General features: G+C 39.1%; 2 protein-coding genes and 1 long non-coding RNA gene across 5 annotated transcripts in view; 2 read left to right on the forward strand and 1 right to left on the reverse strand.

The window, feature by feature from the left end:
- The window catches only part of map1ab (microtubule-associated protein 1Ab), a 40,623-nt gene extending 18,428 nt beyond the window's left edge, over positions 1-22,195 (forward strand). For both annotated transcript variants that reach the window (XM_082160149.1, XM_082160150.1), the window contains 5 exons: positions 5,375-5,457; positions 5,632-5,769; positions 5,853-16,578; positions 16,944-17,173; positions 17,822-22,195. In XM_082160149.1, coding sequence (XP_082016275.1) covers positions 5,375-5,457; positions 5,632-5,769; positions 5,853-16,578; positions 16,944-17,173; positions 17,822-17,977 — 11,333 coding nt within the window. In that variant the 3' untranslated portion in view covers positions 17,978-22,195. The remainder of the gene's footprint in view (positions 1-5,374; positions 5,458-5,631; positions 5,770-5,852; positions 16,579-16,943; positions 17,174-17,821) is intronic.
- cUnh15orf40 (chromosome Un C15orf40 homolog) overlaps positions 1-24,517 on the forward strand; it is a 149,961-nt gene that overhangs the window by 37,777 nt on the left and 87,667 nt on the right. The gene's annotated exons all lie outside the window — the stretch shown is intronic.
- LOC309490867 lies at positions 19,626-23,415 on the reverse strand. Its single transcript, XR_014202860.1, has 2 exons — positions 23,092-23,415; positions 19,626-22,993 (listed from the first exon to the last, which is right to left on the reverse strand). It is a non-coding gene; the product is annotated as an uncharacterized lncRNA (long non-coding RNA).

Genomic DNA, 24,517 nt, shown 5'->3' on the forward strand with positions numbered 1-24,517 from the left:
CCCAGTCGAAAATATATACATCAATAATTAATTATACTTACAGGTTGTGATTCTGAGGAGCAAGTTGGTCCAAATAAAATGGGTATTGTCCCATTTGTAATGGATAAGCATTTTGTAAGTCCCATTTAGACCTCACATAGATTTGAGAATAAATCATCAAAAGGCTATAAGGTAATGTTAACCACTGACTCTTCACATCCTCATCCTTTGAAGAAGGTTTTTTTAAGTCTTTTGAGAGAAAATAACTTTATTTATCGTCACTTTTGCTTCAGAACTTCGCAGATCGTTTACATTGACAGACAGCTACACATTGCATGAAAGGTAATATTCGAAAAAGCATAATAGGAGCACTTTTAAACATTAGCTCACCAATTAACATGATTTCTGCCTGAGTCCTGTTTTGTTTTCCATCGGCTGTGGAGGTGAAGACGACAATGATTCCATGCTCATTCATGGCGTCATCAAGCTTTTATGAAAAAACAACCTCTAGCGGTGAAACTTACACACTGTGCCTTTAAGTCTCCCATCATACTTCTCTCAACCAGTGGTGTGGACTAAGTCTGGATTGATGACACATTTATGGGATTACCATAAGCCCTTTAAAAGTAACATTAATTCTGTCCGTGGTGAAAAGCTAGTTAGATAAAAACAAACACCTGTGGTGCTTAATGCTTCACGAATGTACATGTCATATTTTAAATAAAAAGAAATGTCGTAATATTGCTAACCTCTGTGTCATCTGTACATGAAATGGGAATGAAATGGCTTGTTCCACTGGGATAAACAGATTTAGCATCACTAATACAGTGCACCACAGTAAGACTGTTCAGAAGGTTATTTGCTCCCAAAAGCACATAGGATGGTAGCATGAGTGACTGTTTTAGATGCTCGGATGAGGCGATTCTGTTCCCAAACTTCCAGAGGCCTCAATCTCTTGGGTGACCATATCTAGAGCAAAATATCTGGAGCAGTGCGGATGCTTGGTCTGTCTTCTATCACAGCACTGTTTGAGCTTATTTTAACAGAGTGCTCTAATTTTTAGAGTTCATGAGCGGATATTTATACCAAGCGGGTCAGGTGAGGTAGGACTGGATCTCTACACTGAGATCTTAAAGGAGACATATCATGCTTTTAAATCGTTCCTTTTTACAAATAAATCATACATTTGTGGTCTATATAAAGCGGAACTGCAATGCTTGGGTTTGAATTCCTCATTATTATAGCTCCACAGGCCCCTTTTCTACCCCTTTTCTGATGTGTGTCTGAGAGCAACTCGTTTTGGTGCGGTCTCTTTAAATGCAATTGAGACACTTCATAACCCGCCCCCTCTCCAGGTTGCAGAGGTGACACTCGGTTCAACTCCACCCTGTGCGGCCATTTTTGTAGTTTGATAGCAGAGATACGATTATCTAGCGGCACAGAAACTTTTTATTCACACATTATTAACAAAATGTCAACAACGGAAGACTTGTCCATCCAGCCTTACATGTTTGAGCCAGAGTCGGAGCCGGAGCGAGATGAAAATGAAGACGACGAACCTGCAGAACAACGTCTTCATATGGATGTATGTATCGCAATGGTGTGTTACTGTATTTATTTACACATGAAACTTTGGTCTTCCGACCTTTTACCACCGCGTCGATTTATTTTGATTAATATGTGCGAGGGAGAGAGAGCAAGACAGCGCCTAGTTTGGAAATGGTGAAGTCTTGTTTACACTTTCGCCTGGCTCCGAAGAGAGAGAGTGCACGCGCGCGCGACCGGGTCTCTCTCTCTGCTCGTTCTTTCAGTTAAACATGCGCCCTGTCACAAGTGCGGCAGTTCATCAACATTAGACGGTGTAATGAAGCGTGTGGTTTACTACATCCAACAACCGAACATTTTAACTTACCCTCTCGTAACTTCTGCATCCTTTAGCTTGGACTACAATATTGCAGCGAGAAATAAAAATGGCGGATTGCTGGAAGTGTTGGGTCGGAAGTCGATGTCCTTATTTGGCAGTTCCGCTGCAAATACTGTGATGTAATAGTTGAAAAAACGTCATAGATGACAGAAAAATCTGAACCGGTTGAAAAATATGACCAAAACAGAATTTAAAGATATCAACGAAGCACCTGAAGAGAATAATTTCAACTTCTCTGTACTTCTAAACACTCCAAATACACAACAAAATGCATTTAAGGGCTAAAAAAAGTGGATTTAGCATGATATGTCCCCTTTAAAAAATGACTGTTTTATGATGCTAATGCAATTAAGATGTTTCTGTAGTCAAACTTAAGTCATTAATTAATAATCAGCTGTTATGAAGATGCTTGTACTTTAACAGATACACTGGATACCTTAACTTAGCCTTGGACTTAATGCTACATTCTTTCCCATTCTTTCGCGACTGTGGAAAAATGCCAAAGGGAGTCGTGGAAACTGGATGCTGGCTGAACACACTGCTCTGCAAAACCATCTGTTTATTCAAAATGGCAAAGGAGTTTTGTGGTTTTTAAGCCCTACTCCTAAAAGTTGACAAAATTCACTTTTAACAGATATACACATTTAAAATTCTTTCTAGTTGCAAGTTTGTAAAGATTCATCCACAAATATAATTTTTTTTGTATTTAAAAATGAAATTTAAACTTTTAATCGCTCAAATTTTTTCAGCTAATTCTGATTGTCAAAAGTTTTAAAAAAGTGTCATTTTTTTTATCACCTACATTTGTTAATCATCTGAGTTCTGCCTCCTCCTAAGATTTTCATCAAACAACAACAAAGAGGGCAACAGGCAATGTATTAATTACAAAAAGCCAATAGACCCATGTTGCTTTGGGCATTGTGCCAATCGGGAGGCATTGCAGTGCCTGAGACTTTCATACCTTTCTTGTTTATTTGTACTTTGTCACTCTGCCGAGGGTAGCAGGGTCGGAGCTACTAGTTTGTCGTTTCCGTGGCAGCCTGTATTATTTGCATTCAGTTTGTCCTGGTGAGATCTGCCTCACCAGTCTTCACATATGTTGTACTTTCACTTCTGTACTTCCATCCCACACCATCTGGCTCATAGAAGCAATACTGGGCTTAGGCCAGCTTGGTCCAAACCCCAGTCGTGCTGCGTTCAGCAGCTCTTTGATTATCCCTCTAATTCCTCCATACACCCTGCTCTTATAACCCTCTTTACACAACTGAAAACACAGGATAAATGTGTTTGGACTGGACTCTTCAGACGATGTAAAGACTAATGTTGCATTTGTGATGTCTCCCTATTAGCTTCACATGGATATCCTCTTATCGTAACATACACTTAAAACCCTAAACCCCTTACTTCTGACTGTAATCCAAACATCCATGATGTCTCATTAACAGGACTCTTGCAGGACTGTCCTTGAAATTGTCTTTTAGCTGTGGTCATGCTATACTGTACACCTTGGAGTCCTTTTCTAAATCAATGAAAATTGATTTGAGTGATAGCTATGCCTTTCAGGGACATTCATTTTGATTAACATCAATCAATCATATGGCTGCTATCATTGACTTTCAATTGAACAAATCAATGCATTGTTACAGGACATGCATTTGGAGGATTCAGCTCTGGCTGCTGCATTTCAGTTATAAAAAAAGCATTTAGCGCTTTCCCAAATATGTTTCCCATATCATTTAGATGAGTCTGTTTCCCTTTTTTCAGAATACTGGCATACAGTTTTGGTTACACTTTCCCAGTAACAAGTAACCTAAATTGGTTTGTCCTAAAGTTAGATTCAGTCTAGTGAATTGATTCATCCTAAAATATGATTCATTAAGTTGAATCAGTTAATTTGGACAGTAAATGAACAGAATAAAAGAGAAAAGTGCAGCTTTGATGAAATTATAAAAATGTATATCATTATATAGTAGGGCTGTCGTGGTGAAGGAATTTCCCTTGCGATAATTTTGAGCGGCCAAATTAATCCGGTGTCGTAGGACTGCGCACGACTTTTCAGTTCCTGCTGGATTACATCCTCGGCTTCTAAGCTTAAAGGAGAACTCCGGGCAATTTTTAAGTTAATCTTGATCGTTAGACCTTTGTGACGAACCGGATCGGTGCTTGCAACACGGAGCTACTACAGCTAATATCCAGAGCTCCCACTCAGCTATAACGGCAGTTATGGGGGCATAAACATAAAGGGTGTCTTTGTGCCTGTTAACAGACACAAAATGCAATTAAAATGTCTGTCCAACATGAACAGGGCCCTTACATGACAACAAGATGCGTTTAGCAACTTAGCCATTGTTTAAATTCACCTAAATAGTGTTTTAGACGGCTAGCTGTAGTGTCGCGCTGAAGTCCCGTGTTTACATTACCTCCACAGTGGTTGCATGCGTCTTCATCCACGGAATGGCATTTTTCTTCAACCGGCCCCGCTGTGTTGTGTCTGTGTAGTCATCTTTTTCAAAGTGTTCGCTGCAAATGCGGTAATCTTTAGCGCGTAGTACTTGTATGGGAGTTTGCACATCAAGTTGAAGTACAACTAGCCACAACTGCAGAATATCGAGGTCATGGAAAGGAAGACAATGAAAATGTAAATTCTCCTCCCACCTGCACACTGTTGTTTACCTTTTTCCGGCTACAACTGAGTTCCCACGGGACTTCAGCGCGAGACTACAGCTAGCCGTCTAAAACACTATTTAGGTGAATTTAAACAATGGCTAAGTTGCTAAACGCATCTTGTTGTCATGTAAGGGCCCTGTTCATGTTGGACAGACATTTTAATTGCATTTTGTGTCTGTTAACAGGCACAAAGACACCCTTTATGTTTATGCCCCCATAACTGTCGTTATAGCTGAGTGGGAGCTCTGGACATTAGCTGTGGTAGCTCCGTGTTGCAAGCACCGATCCGGTTCGTTTTTTTTTCTATAGACAGTACTCACAAAGGTCTAACGATCAAGATTAACTTAAAAATTGCCCAGAGTTCTCCTTTAATAAAGCCTGAACCTCGTTGTCGATCCATCGGTCATATTTTTTAAAACTCCATTGTTGATTAGAATAGCAAACAACTCTTACTGCACGCACCGCAACAGACTTTTAAAAATGGTGGTTGAAATAAAATGCTGCATCGCATCAACCAATCAAAATGCTGTGTGAACTCAACCAATCACCATGTTCAGCACCTAAGGCCCACCCCCGAAAGTTCCTTTTTTTTTTACCACCTCGCGAGCAGTGACTTTCTGTGGGGGACATTTTTCCAGGAACTTCATTTAGACCCTGGTCCCTTCTGTCGAGTACCACCCCAATGTCCCTAGTTCCTGGGGAAAGTTCCTGTGGTGGAAATGCAGCTATCGAGACTAGTCACAATAGAAATGTGTAACTTAATATCTGAATATAAATAAGAAAAAACATATTTCTTTCTTCCAGGACAAAGGACTCTGCACCACAAAAGTGATGTTCTTGAGACGGTTGTATTAGTAAACCCATCAGAAGATACTGTTATCTCTGAGGTAAGTTATTTAAAGAAAATCTCTGTTGGACAAGGTGCTGTATGTTTAAAGATTGATGAATAGGTTTGATGTTGGACTTAATAACCTTGTTTAAGCACAACCTTGCTACAAACAGACTGACTCTAATACACTAATGTGTTTTAAATGCCCTCTATGTCTCTTAATATGTCCTAGATCCATTGTCTTATATCTGACCCAGCTGTGCATAAACTACTGGTCCTGAGTGGGCAGAGCTCTGACCAAGGTGACCTGGTTCTCCAAACCGGAGTGCTCAGTCATCAAACTTTCTCACATGTGTTTGCTGATCCTGGAGTAAGTTTAGATAATATAATTGTATTCAAATTGATAAAGCACAATATATCTTCACTCATTTTTTACTTGTTTTCCTCATGTAGGTCAGTAATTTGCTGGTTAAAGCCAGCTCTGGACAGCGGGGATCACTGACTGTGTCCTGTCGTGGTGAGGCAGGCTGGAACTCTCTGGGACAACAGCAACGCATTAGGGAGTTGCTGAATTATAGGCTGAATCCAGAGCCCATACTCCCTAAGATGGAGGGGGTCACTGAGTTTACCGAATATATATCTGAGACTGTGGATGTACCGTCCCCATTTGACCTTCTTGAACCTCCAACGTCTGGAGGATTCTTAAAGCTCTCAAAGCCTTGCTGCTACATCTTTCCTGGTGGACGGGGGGATTCTGCGCTTTTTGCTGTCAATGGTTTTAACATTCTGATTGATGGTGGCTCTGACAGAAGGTCATGCTTTTGGAAGCTTGTCAGACATTTAGATCGTATTGATTCTATCCTTCTCACCCATATTGGTGCTGATAATCTTCCTGGGATCAATGGACTCCTTCAAAGGAAGGTTGCAGAGCAGGAAGAAGAGCAGTCTCAAGGCTCAACCACCTACAGTGATTGGATGAAGAACCTGATATCGCCAGAGATCGGAGTCGTATTCTTCAATGTACCTGAGAAGCTTCGCACATCAGAATCGAATTTGAAAGTTAAGCGAAGTATTGAGGAAGCCTCTCTTACATTGCAATACCTCAACAAGATGGGAATTAAGTCTGAGCCTCTTTTTCGAGTGGTTAGTAATACCATTGAGCCAATTACACTTTTTCACAAGATGGGTGTGGGCAGGTTGGACATGTTTGTCCTGAACCCTGTGAAAGACAGTAAGGAAATGCAGTTCCTCATGCAGAAGTGGGCAGGTAACAGTAAGGCCAAGACAGGGATAGTGCTTCCCAATGGAAAAGAGGGAGAAATATCTGTACCTTATTTGACATCTATTGCTGCTCTCGTCGTATGGCTTCCTGCCAACCCCTCAGAGAAAATCGTAAGGGTTTTATTCCCTGGAAATGCACCTCAGAACAAAATCCTTGAAGGGCTTGAAAAGTTGAAGCACCTTGATTTCTTGCGGTATCCAGTAGCCACACAAAAAGACATAAATTCTGCTGTTTCACCTTCAGCTGTAAAACAAACAAAGCTAAAGCAAAGAACTGACAGCAAAGAAAGTCTCAAATCATCTCCCAAGACTCATGCACCAACTAAGCCTAAGAAAGAAACCGACGAGCATGAGGATGCATCCATAATCGAAACGAAGAGTGACTCTGTCAAAGAGAACAAGATTGAGAAAAAAGAAGAAAAGAAGCACACCAAACCATTGAAACCGAAAACAGAAGTGACAGAAAAGAAAAAGTTATTGAAGGAGAAATCACTGAAAAAACACCCAAAGGAAAGGTTGTCCAAAATGGATGAAAAGAAAGACAAAGAAAAGAGGGAAGTTAAGAAAGAAAAACGTGAAATTAAAAAAGATGATGGTTTGAAAAAAGATGAGAAAAAGTTTAAAGCCAAGGACACTTCAAAACCCGAGCTGAGGAAAATTACTAAACCTGACCTGAAACCTTTCACACCAGAGGTCAGAAAGACCCTCCACAAGGCCAAAACTCAAGGTAAATCCAAAACAACAAAGAGCAAACCTACAACTGCCAAGGCAGAGTGTGCAGAGATTGAGGCAGAACCAGTGGCTGAGAAGATCAAGCATGATAAACAGGAGAATGGGACAGGAGAAACTGTATTTTCTCCATCAACTCTTAAAGATTTAACAAAAGACTTTGATAAAATGAGACCTACTGAAGCGACAGATCACTCTGAAGCCCCTAAAAGTGCCCTTACTGTCTCCAGATTACCAGGTGAAAGAGACGATGAAACTTCAAATGCTGCTGAGGAACAAGAACAAGATCATGTTACAGAAACCGATATTGTGGAACAGAAAACTACAGAGAAAGAAGTAGCCCTATCAGCAGAAATCAAAGAAGTGCCATCAGCAGAAGTAAAAGAACAACAGGATGAGCCCCAAACATTAGAATTAGAGAAATTTGAGGATGAGGGTGCTGCAATTGAAGATGAAGATGAGGAGGAGGTTGAGATAAAGCCTGTTAAGAAGACAGAGGAGGAGGAGGAGGAGGAAGACATGGGAATAGGAGATGAAGAGGATGAAGAGGGAGCAAAGGAATCCAAAGACTTGGAGGGAGTGGACAGAAAACATGAAGTTGAGGAAATGGAGAAGCAAAAACAAGCAGAGGTAACAAAGATTGACGTCGAAGAGGAGCAGCTTGAAGAAGAGGATGTTATTGAAAAAGCTGAGTTAGAGGAGGCAGAGGATTTGGATGCCATTGCAGATGAAGAAATAAAAGATCTCTCTGCTGAGAAAATCAAGGAAGAAGAGGATGCATACTTGTCAAATGTTGGAGGTGTCACAGCTGGCATTACCTCTACAGCCCAAGGAGCTGCTGCAGCAGAAAACTTATCATATATCCAGGATGAAACCATACCAGGTTACTCTGAGACTGAGCAAACCATCTCAGATGAGGAGATCCACGAAGAAGCAGAGGACAGGATACCACACCTTCAATATGAGGTTGGTAGCTATGATGTCTCTGTCCCAGACCAACCAGGCTCCTTTGATGCCATCCCTGGAATGAGAGAAATACAAGCAGCTGCAATGGGCAATGGGACAGGCAAAGTATTGATGGGTGCACAGGAGCCAGCTATTTCCATCTACACCAGCATACTCGCAGCTCCATTAGCTGAAGAGGAACATGTTTCTTCAGCAACATCCATAACAGAGTATGACAAACTGTCTTCTTTACCCACTTCCGTTGCGGAAGATCAGTCAGTGGCATCAGTCACAGCACCTCAGACTGAAGACACTGGAAAAAGCTCCCTGGTCTTGGACACCGTTCAACCGGTTACTCAGACTGAGGCCACCCAAGAAAAAGAGTACCTACATTCCGCTGGAACCATCTCACCAACATCCTCCTTAGAGGAGGACAAGTGCTTCAAATCATCTCCCTCTGATGAATCTCCTCCACTTCCCTTAGAAGGTAAAACCGAGGGAATTGAGTTGGCTGCTCATTACGATGATGAAGAGGAGGATGAATATGAAGATCAAACACCAAATGTTGACATTTCACTTGGAAAGTTACAAGAAGGATATGCCTCACCTGATAAACTTGAACACAAGGAGAAAGAAATGGACAAACCCAAAAGTCTTGTGCCTTTAGTTCCTGATACTTCATCTGATGAAAGATTCTCTCCTCCTGAGATGGAGAAGGCATCAGTGTCACCTCCAAGGGAGGATTCCTCTTTTGAAGTACAAACAATACTCTCTTCCCCATTGCACAGTGATTCTAAGCTTCCTGTTTCTGAAGCTAGTGTTTTTCCAGAGGTGGAAGACCGGTGTATTAGCCCTGATGACAGCACTGTGAAAATGGCTACTCCTACACATTCTGGACCACCTAGTGGATCTCACTCTCCCTTCAGAATGTCACCTGTGGAAAGGAAAGATAAAATGCTCCTTAAAGAGACCCTTCAAGAACAAGGAGTGCCACTTAGCCCCACTGAAATTAAATTTGAAAAGGAGAGTGGGAAACAAAAATCTGACATTTTAGATGAGAAGGAAATACCACAAGTAGAGGAGGAAGAAAAAAAGATAATCCAGGAAGCAACCTCTGCACCATCTCCACTTGTTGAGGACTTCTTAGCTAAAAAAGAAAGTATATCAATTCTACCATCAAAAGAAATTAGTGATACAAAGGTAATGCCTGATCCAAGTGTTGAAAAGAAGGGTGAAGTTCAAGAGGACTTAAAAGAGAGCAGTAAGGCTGTAATTCTTGAGGATGAAGATAGCAAGTTATGTGATGACCATGACGTTGAAGAAACTTCTGATTTAAAATCATCCACAGACAAAGAAGAGAAAAGAGAGAAGGAGAAAGAAAAGGATGGTGAGAGAGATGATGCTGAAGAAAAGCATAAGGAGAAAGACCAATTATTAAAGTATGCAGAGGCAGATAAAGGTGATGTAATATCAGAACCTGAAAAGGCAGCATTGCCACCTAAAGAGGATTTTGATAAGAAAAATGCGAATGAAGAAGAGTTTCAAGATAAGAGTTCTCCAGCAGTTCTGGAAAGGTCGGAGATAGAGAAACAGGAGAAACAAGAAACTCAATCAGAGAAAGACCAAATTTCTTCTAACTTGGTCAAAGAATCCAAAGAGAAAGATCTGACTGATGCATCTGGTCAGTTTTTAGAAAGCCCAGACATCAAAGCAGAAACATCAACATCTCATACAGAGACACAGGACACTGTAGAGACAGATATGACAACTAAACCGGAAAAGACCTCTGAGCAGAAATCAGAGTCACTTGATATTACACCTGAACATGTGGCTTCAGAGGAAACTGATTCATTCATCTGTATAGCCCTGTTTAAGGAAGACACAGATGGCCTCACATCTCAAATACAACAGTTAAGTGAAAAAACAGATGTTGCCTTACCTGAAAAGGCAGCATTGCCGCCTAAAGAGGATTATGATAAGAAAAATGCGAATGAAGAAGAGTTTCAAGATAAGAGTTCTCCAGCAGTTCTGGAAAGGTCAGAGATAGAGAAACAGGAGAAACAAGAAATTCAATCAGAGAAAGACCAAATTTCTTCTAACTTGGTAAAAGAATCCAAAGAGAAAGATCTGACTGAAGCATCTGGTCAGTTTTTAGAAAGCCCAGACATCAAAGCAGAAACATCAACATCTCATATAGAGACACAGGACACTGTAGAGACAGATATGACAACTAAACCTGAAAAGACCTCTGAGCAGAAATCAGAGTCACTTGATATTATACCTGAACATGTGGCTTCAGAGGAAACTGACTCATTCATCTGTATAGCCCTGTTTAAGGAAGACACAGATGGCCTCACATCTCAAATACAACAGTTAAGTGAAAAAACTGATGTTGCCTTAAAAGATGAAGAAAAGGTGGAAAGTAAAAGTGAGGCTGGGCTGACATATGAGAAAAAGATTTCAGCTGCCAAAGAACATGAAGAATCTAAGGATAAAAATCAAGAGGAAGTAAAATCTGTGAAACAAGAGCAAATTTCCCTCTCAAAGCCAGATTTTCAATCTATAGAGATGCATGCAGAAGTGTCTGCTAAAGATGAACAAAAATCTAAAGGAAAGTCTGTGCAAGAGATGGAACCTCATATATTAGTGGCAACTCAAAGTGAGACTGAAATTACTAGTAAACAAGATGAAGACTTGAAGGAAAAACTATTGAAAGAAACTCAAACCACACAACATTTAGAAAAAGCAGATGTATCATCCAAAAAAGAGCCTCAAATTTCACATACCATCATTTCACAGGACACAGATGATGTGCACCAAACTAGCCAAGATATGGAAAAAACTGTAGAAGACACTAAATCCAAAACACAAATATCCATTTCAGACAAAATGGATTCCTCACTAATATTAGACCAAGAATCTAAAGATGAACCAGCATTGATCCAAGGTCAAGTCTTGCTGTCTGAATCTGAGAAATTAGATTTGTCAGCTAAAGATGAACAGGATTGCAAAAACAAAGAGATTGTGAAGCTAACTCTCAAAATGGATGAAGAACCTACAGAATGTCAGACTTATGAAAAAGCAGATAAGCTTACCATCTCTAAATCTGATTTTGAATCTGTAGTGAAGAGCGACTCCCAGTCAATAAGAGAATCAGAGAAAGAAGTTTTGCAAGATAAAGAGGATGAAATAAGCAAAGGCATATTTGTCAAATCTGAACAACAAGTTGAGTTTGAAGACATATCCTCAAAACTATATGAATCTAAAGATAAGTATGTGGAGCATACTCAGCTTCAGATATCTACGGATCAATCACTATCTGATAGTACCGATATGGGTGCTAAGAAGGACCAACAGTATGAAGAAAAACACACAGAAGATACCGTAACTGAAGTATCTCAAACAAGTATGGCGACAGATGCACCATCAGACACAAAACAAAAACTTAAGGCCATATCTGTGGTAGAAGAAAAGACAGAACAGATTACATCAGAATCTAAATCTGTGGTTTCAAAATCAGAACACGGTACTGTAGACCTTCCCATTGTAGAAGATAAAACAATTGATTCAAAGGTTAGCAAAGAGTCTGAGGAGCAATTCATGAAAGAAGATGTGTCAAAATTGGTGTCCAATGAATTAGACACAAAAATTGACTTGGGAGCCAAACAGAAATCTCTGGATAAATCTTCAGAACAAATGTTTGAGACCTCAGATCTGACCTGTAAAGAGAAATTGGAATTGAAAGATGAACCTAAAGAAGATATCAAACAAGACGCATCATTACATGAAACACATACATTTCTTTCATCAGACATTGGATTCAAATTAAACTTAGATTATAAAGAAAAATGCATTGAAGAAACCTCAACTGTAGACAAAACAAAAGACATCAAGTCAACCTTTGAAACTACATTTCCAACCAAATTTTCAGATGAAGATGAAAGTACAGAGGAGGATGAAGGAGATGCTGTTTGTATGGGAGGTGCTGGTTCAAGACCATTATCAGTAGAACCATGGAATTTAGAGGAACCAAAGGCAAGCAGTTCTGCACAACCACCTGAGACAAGTATGACAAAAGAGGAAATTGTGGCCCATTTAGAAGAGAAAGAGACCAGAGATTCAAGTGGCACATCAACTAAACCAGAGGAGTGCAAGGTTGATACAACATCACTTTCACCTACTGCAGAAACAAGTAAAAAAACGGTCACAGAGACTCTTACTGAGAGCAAACCAATGAGTATCACACTGCCTAGCTTTGACAATCAAGGCAGTGTTGAGGATAGTCAACATCAAACATTGATCTCTGAAAAGGAAGCCACAAAACTTCAGAAGGAGGATGAGAGGGAAAGGGAAGGAGAACGAGAAGCTGCCTCTCCAGGGTTAGAGTCACATTCTGATTTTCAAAAGACGGACAGTGCTGATGAGAAATGTGCTGAAAAGGCTGATAGTGAGAGAATAAAATCTGATGACAAGATGATGTATGAAGTGGAAAAAGAAAGCTATGAAGCTTCTAAATATGAGCCTTATGAAAAGCCCATTTCAAAAGACACTGAGCGAGAAAGAGAGGAAGAGGACCAGTACCCTAGTCTGGATAGAGATTTAGATGGCAATAGAAAAAGTCAGGCCTCGTTGCTTGGAGCTACTTGTTCAGAAGAGGAACAAAGGGATGATGAGCCAGTGTCTTTTAGCAAGGTTGATTACCAGACTTCAAGTATTCACAGCAGCCACAGTGCCTACTCAGAGCAAGACAATAAGGAGCAATACCAAGAGGAAGAATTGGTTACAGAAGAGAGACCAGAGAGACCAGATCTTTTTGTTGACAATAGTTTGAAATATGACAGCAAAGCCATTTCGGTAGCAGGTTCAAGCTCATTTGCCTCTAGTGATTTGCAAGACAAATCAGAGAAATTGGAGAGAGAAGAAAAGGAGAAGGAGAAAGAGGTCACACATTTTCCTCCTCAAGGAAAAGATGATGAGAGTCATGTTAAATTGTCGGATAAAGAACCATGTACATCTGCTTCCTGCCTTTCAAAACCTGATATGCAAGAGAAAGACCATAAAACAGATGAAATATTGGCAACGTCTCAATCAGAGGACTTGGACAAAACCCACGTGACTGAAGCTTCCCCTCCACAAGGCTCTCTCACATCATCAGAAGATCAAAGTCTTCAGAGTCAAACAACTTCATCAACATCTGCCTACGATGAGAACAAAATGGAGAGTCCAATATCAAGTCATGGTAACAAAGATAAAAACAAACTGGATTCAGCTGAAAGCAAAGGTGACGCATTTTCTTCTGGTCGGTACTCACCACCTGAAAAGGACATGCTTCCTGCCAGGTTATCGGCTGAAGATCCCAGCACCGCCACTCCTGGTTCTTCAGGGCAGTCTATGAAAGTTGATGACAATGTTCTTGCAGTTGGGTGCACTGGCAAAACAGATTCTCTTTCCAGCAAGACATTGATTGTGAGTGCAGAGACAGAGGAATGCATGGTCAGAAGCCAAAAAATATTTGCTGAAGAAGAGGATGACTATGAGGATGAGGAAGAGGAAGAGGACGAGGAAAATGCAAGTGACTTGGATGTTGAAAAGGGTGCCAGAGAGATGTCTGAGAAAGAGTCTAAAGCAGCATTTGATACCACGACTACATCTAAACCACTCGAAACAAAACAAGAAGACACTACTGGTTCCTTAGCTTTTGGAGCAACTGCAAAAGTTCTACAGACAGACATGGTTGGTGACTCATACACAGAAAAAATGTCCCCCACAGCAAAGCCATCATCAGTACATGGAGAGCATCATGATGTTATCAGCAAGGAGCATGAACAGTCCAAGAAAGAAGATACTAGTTCAGTCCTATCTGACATACCCAAATACAGCGATGACAAACATGAACCACGGAAAACTTCTGATAAAAAGTATGAAGTGTCTGAATCCCTAGCTGTTGCTCAAGCAGCCATGTCTGATACAACTTACTCATCATCTTCATCATTTAGTTACTCTTCTTCAACCTCTGCCTCATATTCAACTGGTCAACACCTTGGAGAAGGGCTAGAACCACAGATTACTATTCCTAGTGTCCAACTAAGGTCAGATGGAGACAGTATATCATTTGAGTACTCATCCCTGAAAGAGGAAGAGTCACCCGTTATGGATTTGCCTTGTTTAAAAAAAGATGAATATATGGAAGTCTCAGATCGAATGACACCTGCTACAACAACAGCTGAGTCAATATCCAGTCTTGCCAGGTTTTCTCCTCTAAGTCCCCTGGAGGAATCCAAATCGTTTCTTCAGGATCAAACATCATCAGCAGAGGAAAAGTCAGAGGAGGATATGTCGAGCATTAAATCTGACAGGGATCTAGTCTCTGATCCTAAACATGTAGCAGAAACACATTCTTCAAAACTGCCAGAATCAGCAACTTCTGAGCATACAACTCACCCAACTGAGCTGGCATCTTCCACATCCCTCAAGTTCGACATTGTACCTTTGGCAAAGGCTGACTCGGCAGACAAACACTCACAAGAAAAATCCTCTGATGATGAGCCTGAGGATAACAAAAGCAATTTTGAGGAAGGAACCTTGCCATGCAGAATTGAGTGTGAAAGATCTTCAACTTCTGAAAAATTAAGCACAGCGTCTATACCAGAGCAACATACTAATGTAAAACTCTCAACCACAACATTACATTCATTTGATCTGCACAGCACAGATGGACCAACAGAGATTACAAGTTCTCAGAAGGTGCCAGTCACAGCTTGTGGGACTCTCAGTACTAGCACATTAAGTGAACAATATATGAAGCAAGAAGGGGCAGAGAAGTCTGAGGAAATTAAAGACTTGGCTGAGAAAGTACAGGAAATGGTTAAAATTGAAGAAGCAAAAGTGAGCAAGATGGAATATGAAGAGAAGAGTAAGACAGATGAGAAAGAAGAAGTAAAACATAAAGCAATGGGGGAAGAACTGATACATTCTGAAAAGGAGGTTGAAGTGAGGTCAGAAAAGATGGGAGAGATCCTAGATTGTGGCAAGAAGTCAGAGCAAAAGAGCGAAAGTGAAGGGAAACCTGAAGAGTCAAAAGTAAAGAAAGAGGTAGAACAAACTGAAATGTTTGTAGAAAAGGAATGTAAGGAAAAAACCCTTGCGTCCACAATGCAGCATGAAGATGTTGTATGTCTAAAGGCTCCGCCTGGCTATGTGGAAGATGTTTATGAAGGTGTAGAGGAGGAAGAGGGGGCTGAAGAGGATAAAGTGAAGTATGATTCAAAAGAACATCCACCAACTCCACCATCAGGAGCACAGGCTTGTTACCCTGAGGTCTCCAAGAAGTCAGATGAAGGATTCACTCGACCCTCTGATCTCAGTATGGAGGCCACATCCTCCCATTCACCTTCGCTTTTCAAACACCGTACAGGAGATATCTCGCCGTCCTTTATTAATCCAAGCCCACATGGGTTATCAAGTGAGGAGGAAGAGGAAGATGCCAGAAGTGATCATTCAAGAGATGATGAGCGTGAGCAGCACTCTGTCAAAAGGAGATCCCACAAGCAGCAGCATAGTCATCCCCACAGTCGCCATGAGGAAAGCAAGGAGGGATCGCACAGCATCCCGAGCAGTACAGCGACAGGGCACGGCATTATGCTAGCAGGGGAGGAAACTCCTCCTACATCTTTGAGCGAGTCACTCCCATCTCAGTCTGACTCAGATGTTCCTCCAGAGACTGAAGAATGTCCATCAATTACAGCAGAAGGAAACCTTGACTCTGATGAAGATGCAGAACATCTACCAGTAGACAAAATGTCTGCAGCTGGCAGCAGTGGAGGAAGCCATCATTCCTCCTCCCCGAGGAGTCATGATCCCCCTCCCATGCCAGTGAAAGACCCTCTTCCTCACCCACCACACCCTGATGTGTGCATGGTGGACCCAGAGGCCCTTCTTAATGGCCAGACCCACACAGAACGGCCAGTGAAGAAAGACCTTAAAACTAGAGGCTTGAGGAAGACACTGGGAAAATCTGCATCGCCGTCACGTAAAGGAGATGCAAAAGGCAGGAGATCTACTACCCCTGTGAAGCAGACATCCAAAGACTCCTCACCTCATGCTCTTAAAAGAAAAGATTCAGAGAAGACTTTTCGCTTGTCCAAAATGTCTGAGACACAGGGATCCAGGGGAGACATATACAACCCAGGAAGAGGATTGGTCAATGGTGTTAAGAGTAATGCAGGTACAACTATCAGGATGCATGATACATTAGATTTTATTCATTTATCTGTCGAAATTGAATATTTAGCTGGCATTTTTACATTTAAATTAACTTTGCTGTCATGTAACACTCACTTAAAGTAATGTTCAAAAACACTATTTTATAATACTGTTAAGTGCAAATCTCAAAATTTATGTTTTTCAGACTGTAATGTTGTGATGCCTAAATTCACTTTAAGTTTTTAATGCATTGTTTTTAATTTATTTAGACAAACTAGTACAGCTATTTTTTTATAATGTCCATTTATTGTTTATCGAACATAACATAAAAATAAATATCGGTATAAGCCAGACAATTATCAAATAACCAATGTTAAAAATGTTTAGGCTCCAACCTGAAATCCAGCACTGGGACTCCACCTGGACCATCCATCTATGTCGACCTAGCTTACATTCCCAACCACTGCAGTGCTAAAAATGTTGATCAAGAGTTCTTCAAGCGAGTGCGAGCAGCATACTACGTCGTCAGTGGAAATGATCCAGGCAGTGGTGAACCCAGTCGTGCAGTTCTAGATGCACTCCTAGAAGGGAAAGCGCAATGGGGCACTAATCTCCAGGTACCATTTGACTTTACACTAAAAACTAAAAGTCATGGAACAAAGTTGGTGCGTCTGTTGTAGTAATACTCCAAAACAGCAGTTTTTAAACTGGTATCTGGGGACACGAAGAGTGTTAGGGAGTACGCAAAAAATTTTATTAAAAAATATTTTTTTTTAACTAATTTTTTTTGGGGCTGTCAAAGTTAAATTTCACTCAAAATATTAATTAAATATGTTTAATGTAAGGATTTGTTTGAAAAATTTACATTACTATTTTCTATTACTGTTTTCTAAACTGTTTTTTAGAATATAATATTTTTATATTTTATTTTATCCTATATTTTTATTTCTATATTTATATTTTTTATTTTCAATATCCTATTTACTGTACTAGTTTTAAAAATAAAACTAGTAGGAAAAAAATCTATTTAGTTTTGTGAAGAAAAAAAAAGTTTTAGCTTTAGCACAATGACAAGATAAAAGCCAATTATTGAACAAGTTTTGTTTGTCTCACAGTAAAAATGGGATTTTATGCATGAAATTACATTGCATGTATTTATATTTTAGAAGAGGAGGTCGCTCAAAATGTTTGAAATAAGGTCTTACTTGCAAGCAGAACCACCATCTTTTATAGTTACTGACAATGACAATCTTCTTCTCATTCAGGTCACTTTAATCCCTACACATGACACAGAGGTAACTCGGGACTGGTATCAGCAGACCCATGAGAAACAGCAGGACCTGAATATAATGGTCTTGGCCAGCAGCAGCACAGTGGTCATGCAAGATGAATCTTTCCCTGCCTGCAAAATAGAATTTTGAATTGTTTTTCTTTTTAAAGCTTGCCATTCATTCTTCATTCATTTCTAATCTTTTAGGTTTAGATGAGTTCCTCCACCCACAGCCTTCCGTCCGCTAATATTTATAGTTGATATTCTAATCCTCAAAATGCAACAAAATCCTAGTGCTGTCAAAGGACTTTAATGTAAGCTTTGGTCCTGAATCTATTGTACATTTTTGATTGCTTCTGCGAGGCTTTGGCAGAAAACTGAATGTTCACTAGCTAGCTGCTATGAAATAGTAATATAATGTTCAACGTAGGCTGAAGTTGCATTGCAAATTGAGTTTACTTATATTCTTTAACATAACTTAAAGAGACCAAGATTTTGTCCTGCCTAGAATTCGAATTTCGAAGCACAAAAAATGCCCGCTGTAAGTTGGTTAATGCACCATCTAATTCATGTTCTGCATCATTTATCATCAATCTTAGCTACATATAGACACAGTTGCCTGGGAAAAAAAAATACTCTAAACATAAGGTCACATGGCCTTAGAGCAAATAACTTCAAGAACAGACTCAAAACAGTTTCGTCTTGTGAGCTACTATTACAATGAGGCTAGACACAGTCTCTCCATGAGATCACATACCAGCATATAGAGTGAAGAAAGAAATAACGGTACTCTAAATTGCTAATCCAAAGAGGTTTTGTGCCAAATCTCAGTTCTTTCAAATGGTGATTAAAAAATAAAATAAAATCAACCATAATCCAAGATTTATGTCCTTTAGTTGACAAGAGATGGATCATTCTTTATTCAAACATGCAATCCAAAATAGTTTTATCTCAATAATGTGATAGTAGTGAAGACTGCACATGCTTATACATGCTTTTAAGAGCAAGGCAAAGTAGATGGCATCTTTACAAACTACCAATTCACTGATATGACAGATCTTGGTTGAATAGGCTCTGATATGAAAATATGACTGGTTATAGAAGGTTATAGAAAGAATAACAGTTGTTTTTATTTGGCATTGTGGTTACCTTCCTAAAGCATGATACTCTTCAGACTAAACTTTGTAGGTATATTAATCTAGGGATCCGTTCAGGGGTTCTGTTGGGGTCCACCTTTCTCTTCAAAAACTGACTAGCATCTCGCATCCCATCTGTCCATTATTTGAGTAGACCACCATTAGAGTCCGATGGAAATTGTATTTTATTGTCAATTACATGATGGTCTGTTGCTTGAGTGATTTTGTTATGATAATTTTATATAAAATCATCAAAGTATGATTGAAATTTAAATGTGGCCACTTTAGGATCAACTTAATCTGTTTTATATTTTAATGTGGAGGATCCAGACTTGTAACTTGCTGAATGTTTTGTTTGTGTTAGGCTGATATACAGTACTTGACCAGATTTTTTTTCTTCCCCCAAGCTGAGATTCCCTGACCCACAAGCACTTTAGGTTTAACTGGTTTAAAAGGAAACTAGCTGTGGAAATGACACTATATATCAAAATGTAGCAATAGAGACATTTGTTATAGAGAGACTAATAAATAGAATTAAATAGATTTCATGGTTGTTGTGAGAGCTGACAGTGAGGGTAACCCTTGTGTGCCTTTTGCGTGTTGTTTGACAAAGAAAATGCTGAGTCATTACACAGACGTTTGGTTTATATATATATATATATATATATATATATATATATATATATATATATATATATATATAAAACAATACTCCTTTGTATTGTATTATCTGGAATTAGAAATTCTTTATAGCCTTACTTCAAGTTAACGCTAATATAGTTATTGCAGTTTTGATTTAATGACAGGTAGAGTATTATAAAAGAAGCAGGTGTTTATAATGATAACATTGTTGCACCAAGTACGATTGCACTTTTCTAAAATGAAGTAAGTTTGGTAGATAGGAATCATGTAAATAATTAAGTAATATTAATTTATTTGAAAAAGCTAATTTTGTCGGACGAAGTGGACAGGAACTACTGTAGCTATTATTAGTTATTTCCACCGTTGGGCCGAACGGTTCTAAGAACGGTAGGGAACAGTTCCAATTATATTTCCACTTGAGCTTGGTTCAGCACAGCATGATTACAAACCGTTCTTGGCGTGAAATTCTCAGCAAGGTTGGTGCTACGTGCGTGTAATGATGTGGCCACTCAGGATTGGTCACGCTATTTGAGCAAGGTTAACGCAAGTTAATAAAAAAATTAAAATCTGATCATCCTCCATAACGCAGTCGCTATTTAACTCTCATACCATACCAAGGCAAGGACTAACGCATTTATATTACATTCCCAAGAGCTCCGTTATCAGCCCCGCAGTGGAAAATGAAACCATATCCGTACCGGCTGGGCCGGATCGGCACGGAATGGAACGGTTAAGCAACGAGAACGGTTTGACCTGACAGTGGAAAAGCGGATAGACTATATTAAACTGTATGAAGGTCAGTTATTGAAAACAGAGCTAGTATTAATAAATTAATTGGCGTTTTTATGGAGCTTATCTCTTTTAATGATGGTAAAATATTAATTCAACCTAACCTGAAGTTACACCTTACAAAGAATGCAGGAAGAATGCATTAGCAGTCTGTCATTGGCTAATGCATTTGGAACTGAAATAGACTTGATTTGAGAAAGCTGCCCTACATCTTCAATTATGAGCCGTTTCTTTAATAGCAAAACATCAAGGCCTCATTGGTAAATGCACAATTGTTTTGTCCTTGAAAGTAGCCTTGCTTTCGAGGCAGCAGTGCCATCATCTATCATTTTCCAAAACAAGCTCTGAAACACTGCATCCCTTACCTTAATCCAGTATATTTACAATGAGTGGATCTGTTTTTCGTCTGTCTAGATTTTTTTTTTAAATGTAAAAGTCAGTATTTAGCATTGCAGTGTTATTTGAATATAGATTAAGTTCACTCAGAGAAATTGTCTTTAAGATGGTCAAAGTGACAGGGTCTTTGTGTACTTTTACTAACAGAACGCACAGGTTACCAGTGGTGGTCAAAGAACTTACCCCTAGGGCCTCTAAAAGACAGCCTTGAAGATTAAACTAGTTTATTGGTTTAATATATACAGTCTAAAACCCAATCTCACCACTGTACACAAATGAAACCCACACTGAGACCAAAATCTTCTTTTTTTTTTCTTTTGCTAGAAGGATTATGTTAAGATAGGCTGAATATGTACTGTACTGTACGTCCTATGGTCTGGATATATTTTCATATTTGAAAATGTTTTATTTCAAATAACTGGCCTTAGTAACAAGTACTATATGGTCTTGTTGATTAGCTGTGATTTCTTAACACAAAAATAGTTTTGTGTTAGAGATGAATGCACTAACTTTAAATAATATTTTTGAATGTAAAAGTTGCTTTGCTGGATGCTGCTTGAACAAAACAAAGAACTAGCAAAATATGCACATGGAACAGTGAACCTCAGAAAATGGGTCACCGAAAGAATCGTGGTTATAATCATGAATGACTCATGACAAAATATTACATGTTCAGCTGTTGCTGATTTTTGTAAAAATACAGAACTCTCTTAAAAATAAGATTCAACAACTTTGGTTTGCAGAGGGCTACCAACTACACACTGAAAACTGAATATACTACAGATGTAAGGTTTCCTCCTTTACAATGACTTAAAAAGCCAAACCAGAAATCAAAACAAATGGCAGAACCTGTACATATAAATCAATATAGCTGACGTGGTCATTTATGTGAAACGCTTTCTTTTCAGGAAGTTCTATGGTTATTGTAATTCTAATTTCCTAAAGGTAAAAAAAGACTGCAAAGTTAAAGTACCTCTACAAATCTCTATTAGTTCAATTTCATTCCACATCATCATGTGATGGATTCATTTGGCCATATGTCATGCGTACGTATCCATCTTTGCATGTGACCTTATTAGTTATACTCCTGAATGTAATCGTTTAATGATCAGAATTAAAACAAAACTATTTTAAGAAGATATATTTGAAGCTAATTGTCTTTATGGTACTGAAATATGCATATATTAATGGGCTTGGCTTCTGTTTACCCTAAGATGTTGTCGAGAAGATGCTGTGATATTTCCTCGTTCTTTGGCGCTATATGAATCTTAGTTCTCTTCTTCTTTAGTGCAATATTCAACATTTTGTCTTTAAAATCTCAATGCAAAAGTAGATTTCTGCTGATTTGCTGTAAAGGGAACCATCCTGGTGATCATCAATAAAAAACATAAAAATTTGGAAAAGTCTTTCTGTGTGGTTCGTTTTGTTGTTTTATTTTCCACTGACACTTAACTTGTCAGACTGTTGACTAAAAAACACTGCATGAAAAGAGGTGTATATGGACCAGTATAACCACCGCAGAATTTTGAACAAATTTGGGAGTATTACTGACCAGATATGGGAAATACCACGGGTCCGTGCCAAAATGATACTAAGTAATTTGGATGTATATTATTGAGGTATTCTTCCATGCAACAGCCATTGGTTGCCATGGCAAGAAATCCCCTTAAAGCTGGGTTCACACTGTACAATTTTGCTTTTTGAGACAAATGTTTAGAATCCTAATAGGTTCCTCTGATCCTAGGACAAAATCTGAAGTCTTTGATCACTAGTTTGACATGTTCGCCGACAGCCGATTAATTATCGTTGTGATCAAATTTTACCTACGAAATTCTGCCAGTGTCAGAAGATTTGACGCACAGTCCTGGTTTGTGGCTTCTCCTACGACGATCCCACATGTAATGCAAATCGCAGTCACCGAACTTGTCACGGATTGATGATGTAAAACTTCGGACGAGTCCATTTTTAACGCGTCTTGACTGTTGTACAGTCTGACATGAATGACAACTGAGATCCTACAGTGTGGCATGGCTTACAGCGGTATTCATGTTCGTACATCCCTGTACAATCCCTGCAGATTCCATTCTTCACTGTAGCTCCTGCATGCATCCACATTAACAACATCTTCCTACATTGATCTCCACCATTTCTGTCCTTCACAATGCTCTTTCTGTGTTTGTCTCGGTTGACCTCGTCTCCTGCAACTGCAAAATAACAGTAATGTAACCACCGAAAACACTCACTACAAATGAATAACAGCATACCCATTTAAAAAGTTACATCAAGTGTTTTCTAAACTTACTGTTGTCTCTCTTTTGCCTTTTTTGACTGTTTCAGCTGGGCCTTACTGGGATGAAACTACGAAAACTTCTTCCTCATAGCCTCATTATAAATATATAAGGGAGGCAGGATACATAAGACATTAAATATATGGTTAGTAAAAAGAAAATATTTAATTGGATAGATAAAAAACAATATAAAAAATGGATATTAAAAGATTGGGTTAGGACCAATTGACATGGCATTGCAAACTGTATTATGTATTCTAAACGTTAGGGGAACATTATTTTAAAGTTAGGGGAATATAAAAATTAAGTTAGAATAACGTTAGGGGAACGTTAAAGTAACGTTACAATATTGTTAGGGGGACATTATTTGACCGTTAGGGGAACATTAGAATAATGTTAACGTTAAAATAGCGTTAGGGGAACATTAAAGTAACATTAGGAGAATGTTAAAATAACGTTATAGCACCATCAAAATAACGTTACAGCAACCCTAAAATAACATTAGGGGAACATTAAAATAAAGTTAGAATAATGTTAAAGTAACATTAAAATAACGTTAGAATAGCAACGAGAACTTGCACTGTAAGTTGATTCAGCCGCGTTTTAATATGCCTGTAGACATAGAGCTTTCTAGCTGGATGCTGAGGCTTTTTAGATCGGGTAGAATCTGCGATCTCTGACCTAGTTTGTCTGCTGACTTGTAACAATAGGCTGTGTTTTCCGCCAGTTGGTGTGTAGAAATACCATTGGGTGAATTGGCAGCGGGCGGGATCACACAGACCAAAACAAAACCAGACGTTCCGACATGGAAGTTATGGAACGCATTATTTCAAAGTAGAATAACTGACTGTAGCAGTGAACTTAGAAGGTTTCCTAAACATCTGCAAACATGGTATTTTCGTTCTTTAGTACAGTCAAAAAGTTTCATACAGCACCTTTAAGGATTAAACACCATGAATTAGCCGATACCAGTAACGTACTTTAACGCTTCTTAAGTTTAAACACTGCGAAATTCATTGGCATAACATTCAGTATGAATCGAACATGTTTTCTGAGGAAATCTGGTATTTCTGTCGAAATATGTACTGAATCAGTCTTGTTTGCTGCCTTCACGTGCTATCGTAAATTTAGGCCCAAGTTGTTAAAACTTGGACATGAACTGTGCCCTCTCAAGTCGTATTTACCACTGGGAACTTGATCATTTTGATACAAGTTACCGAGTTGGACGGGCCATAAACTTTAAACATGGCGTTGGGGAGAACGACAAACATAGCAGCTAGCTGCTGCTATTCTTTATTAGTTTGTCGATGTCAAAGAACAGGACGCTACATATCTATGGAGCTAGAATTGTGTCTTTATTACATGCGATAAAATAAATGATCTGAGAGAAAAAAAAAAGTTTGAGAGAAAAAGTTATCACACTGAAAGCAAAAAAGCATT

Source organism: Leuciscus leuciscus, assembly GCF_965113295.1.
Source record: "Leuciscus leuciscus genome assembly, chromosome: 25".
Lineage (NCBI taxonomy): Eukaryota > Metazoa > Chordata > Actinopteri > Cypriniformes > Leuciscidae > Leuciscus > Leuciscus leuciscus.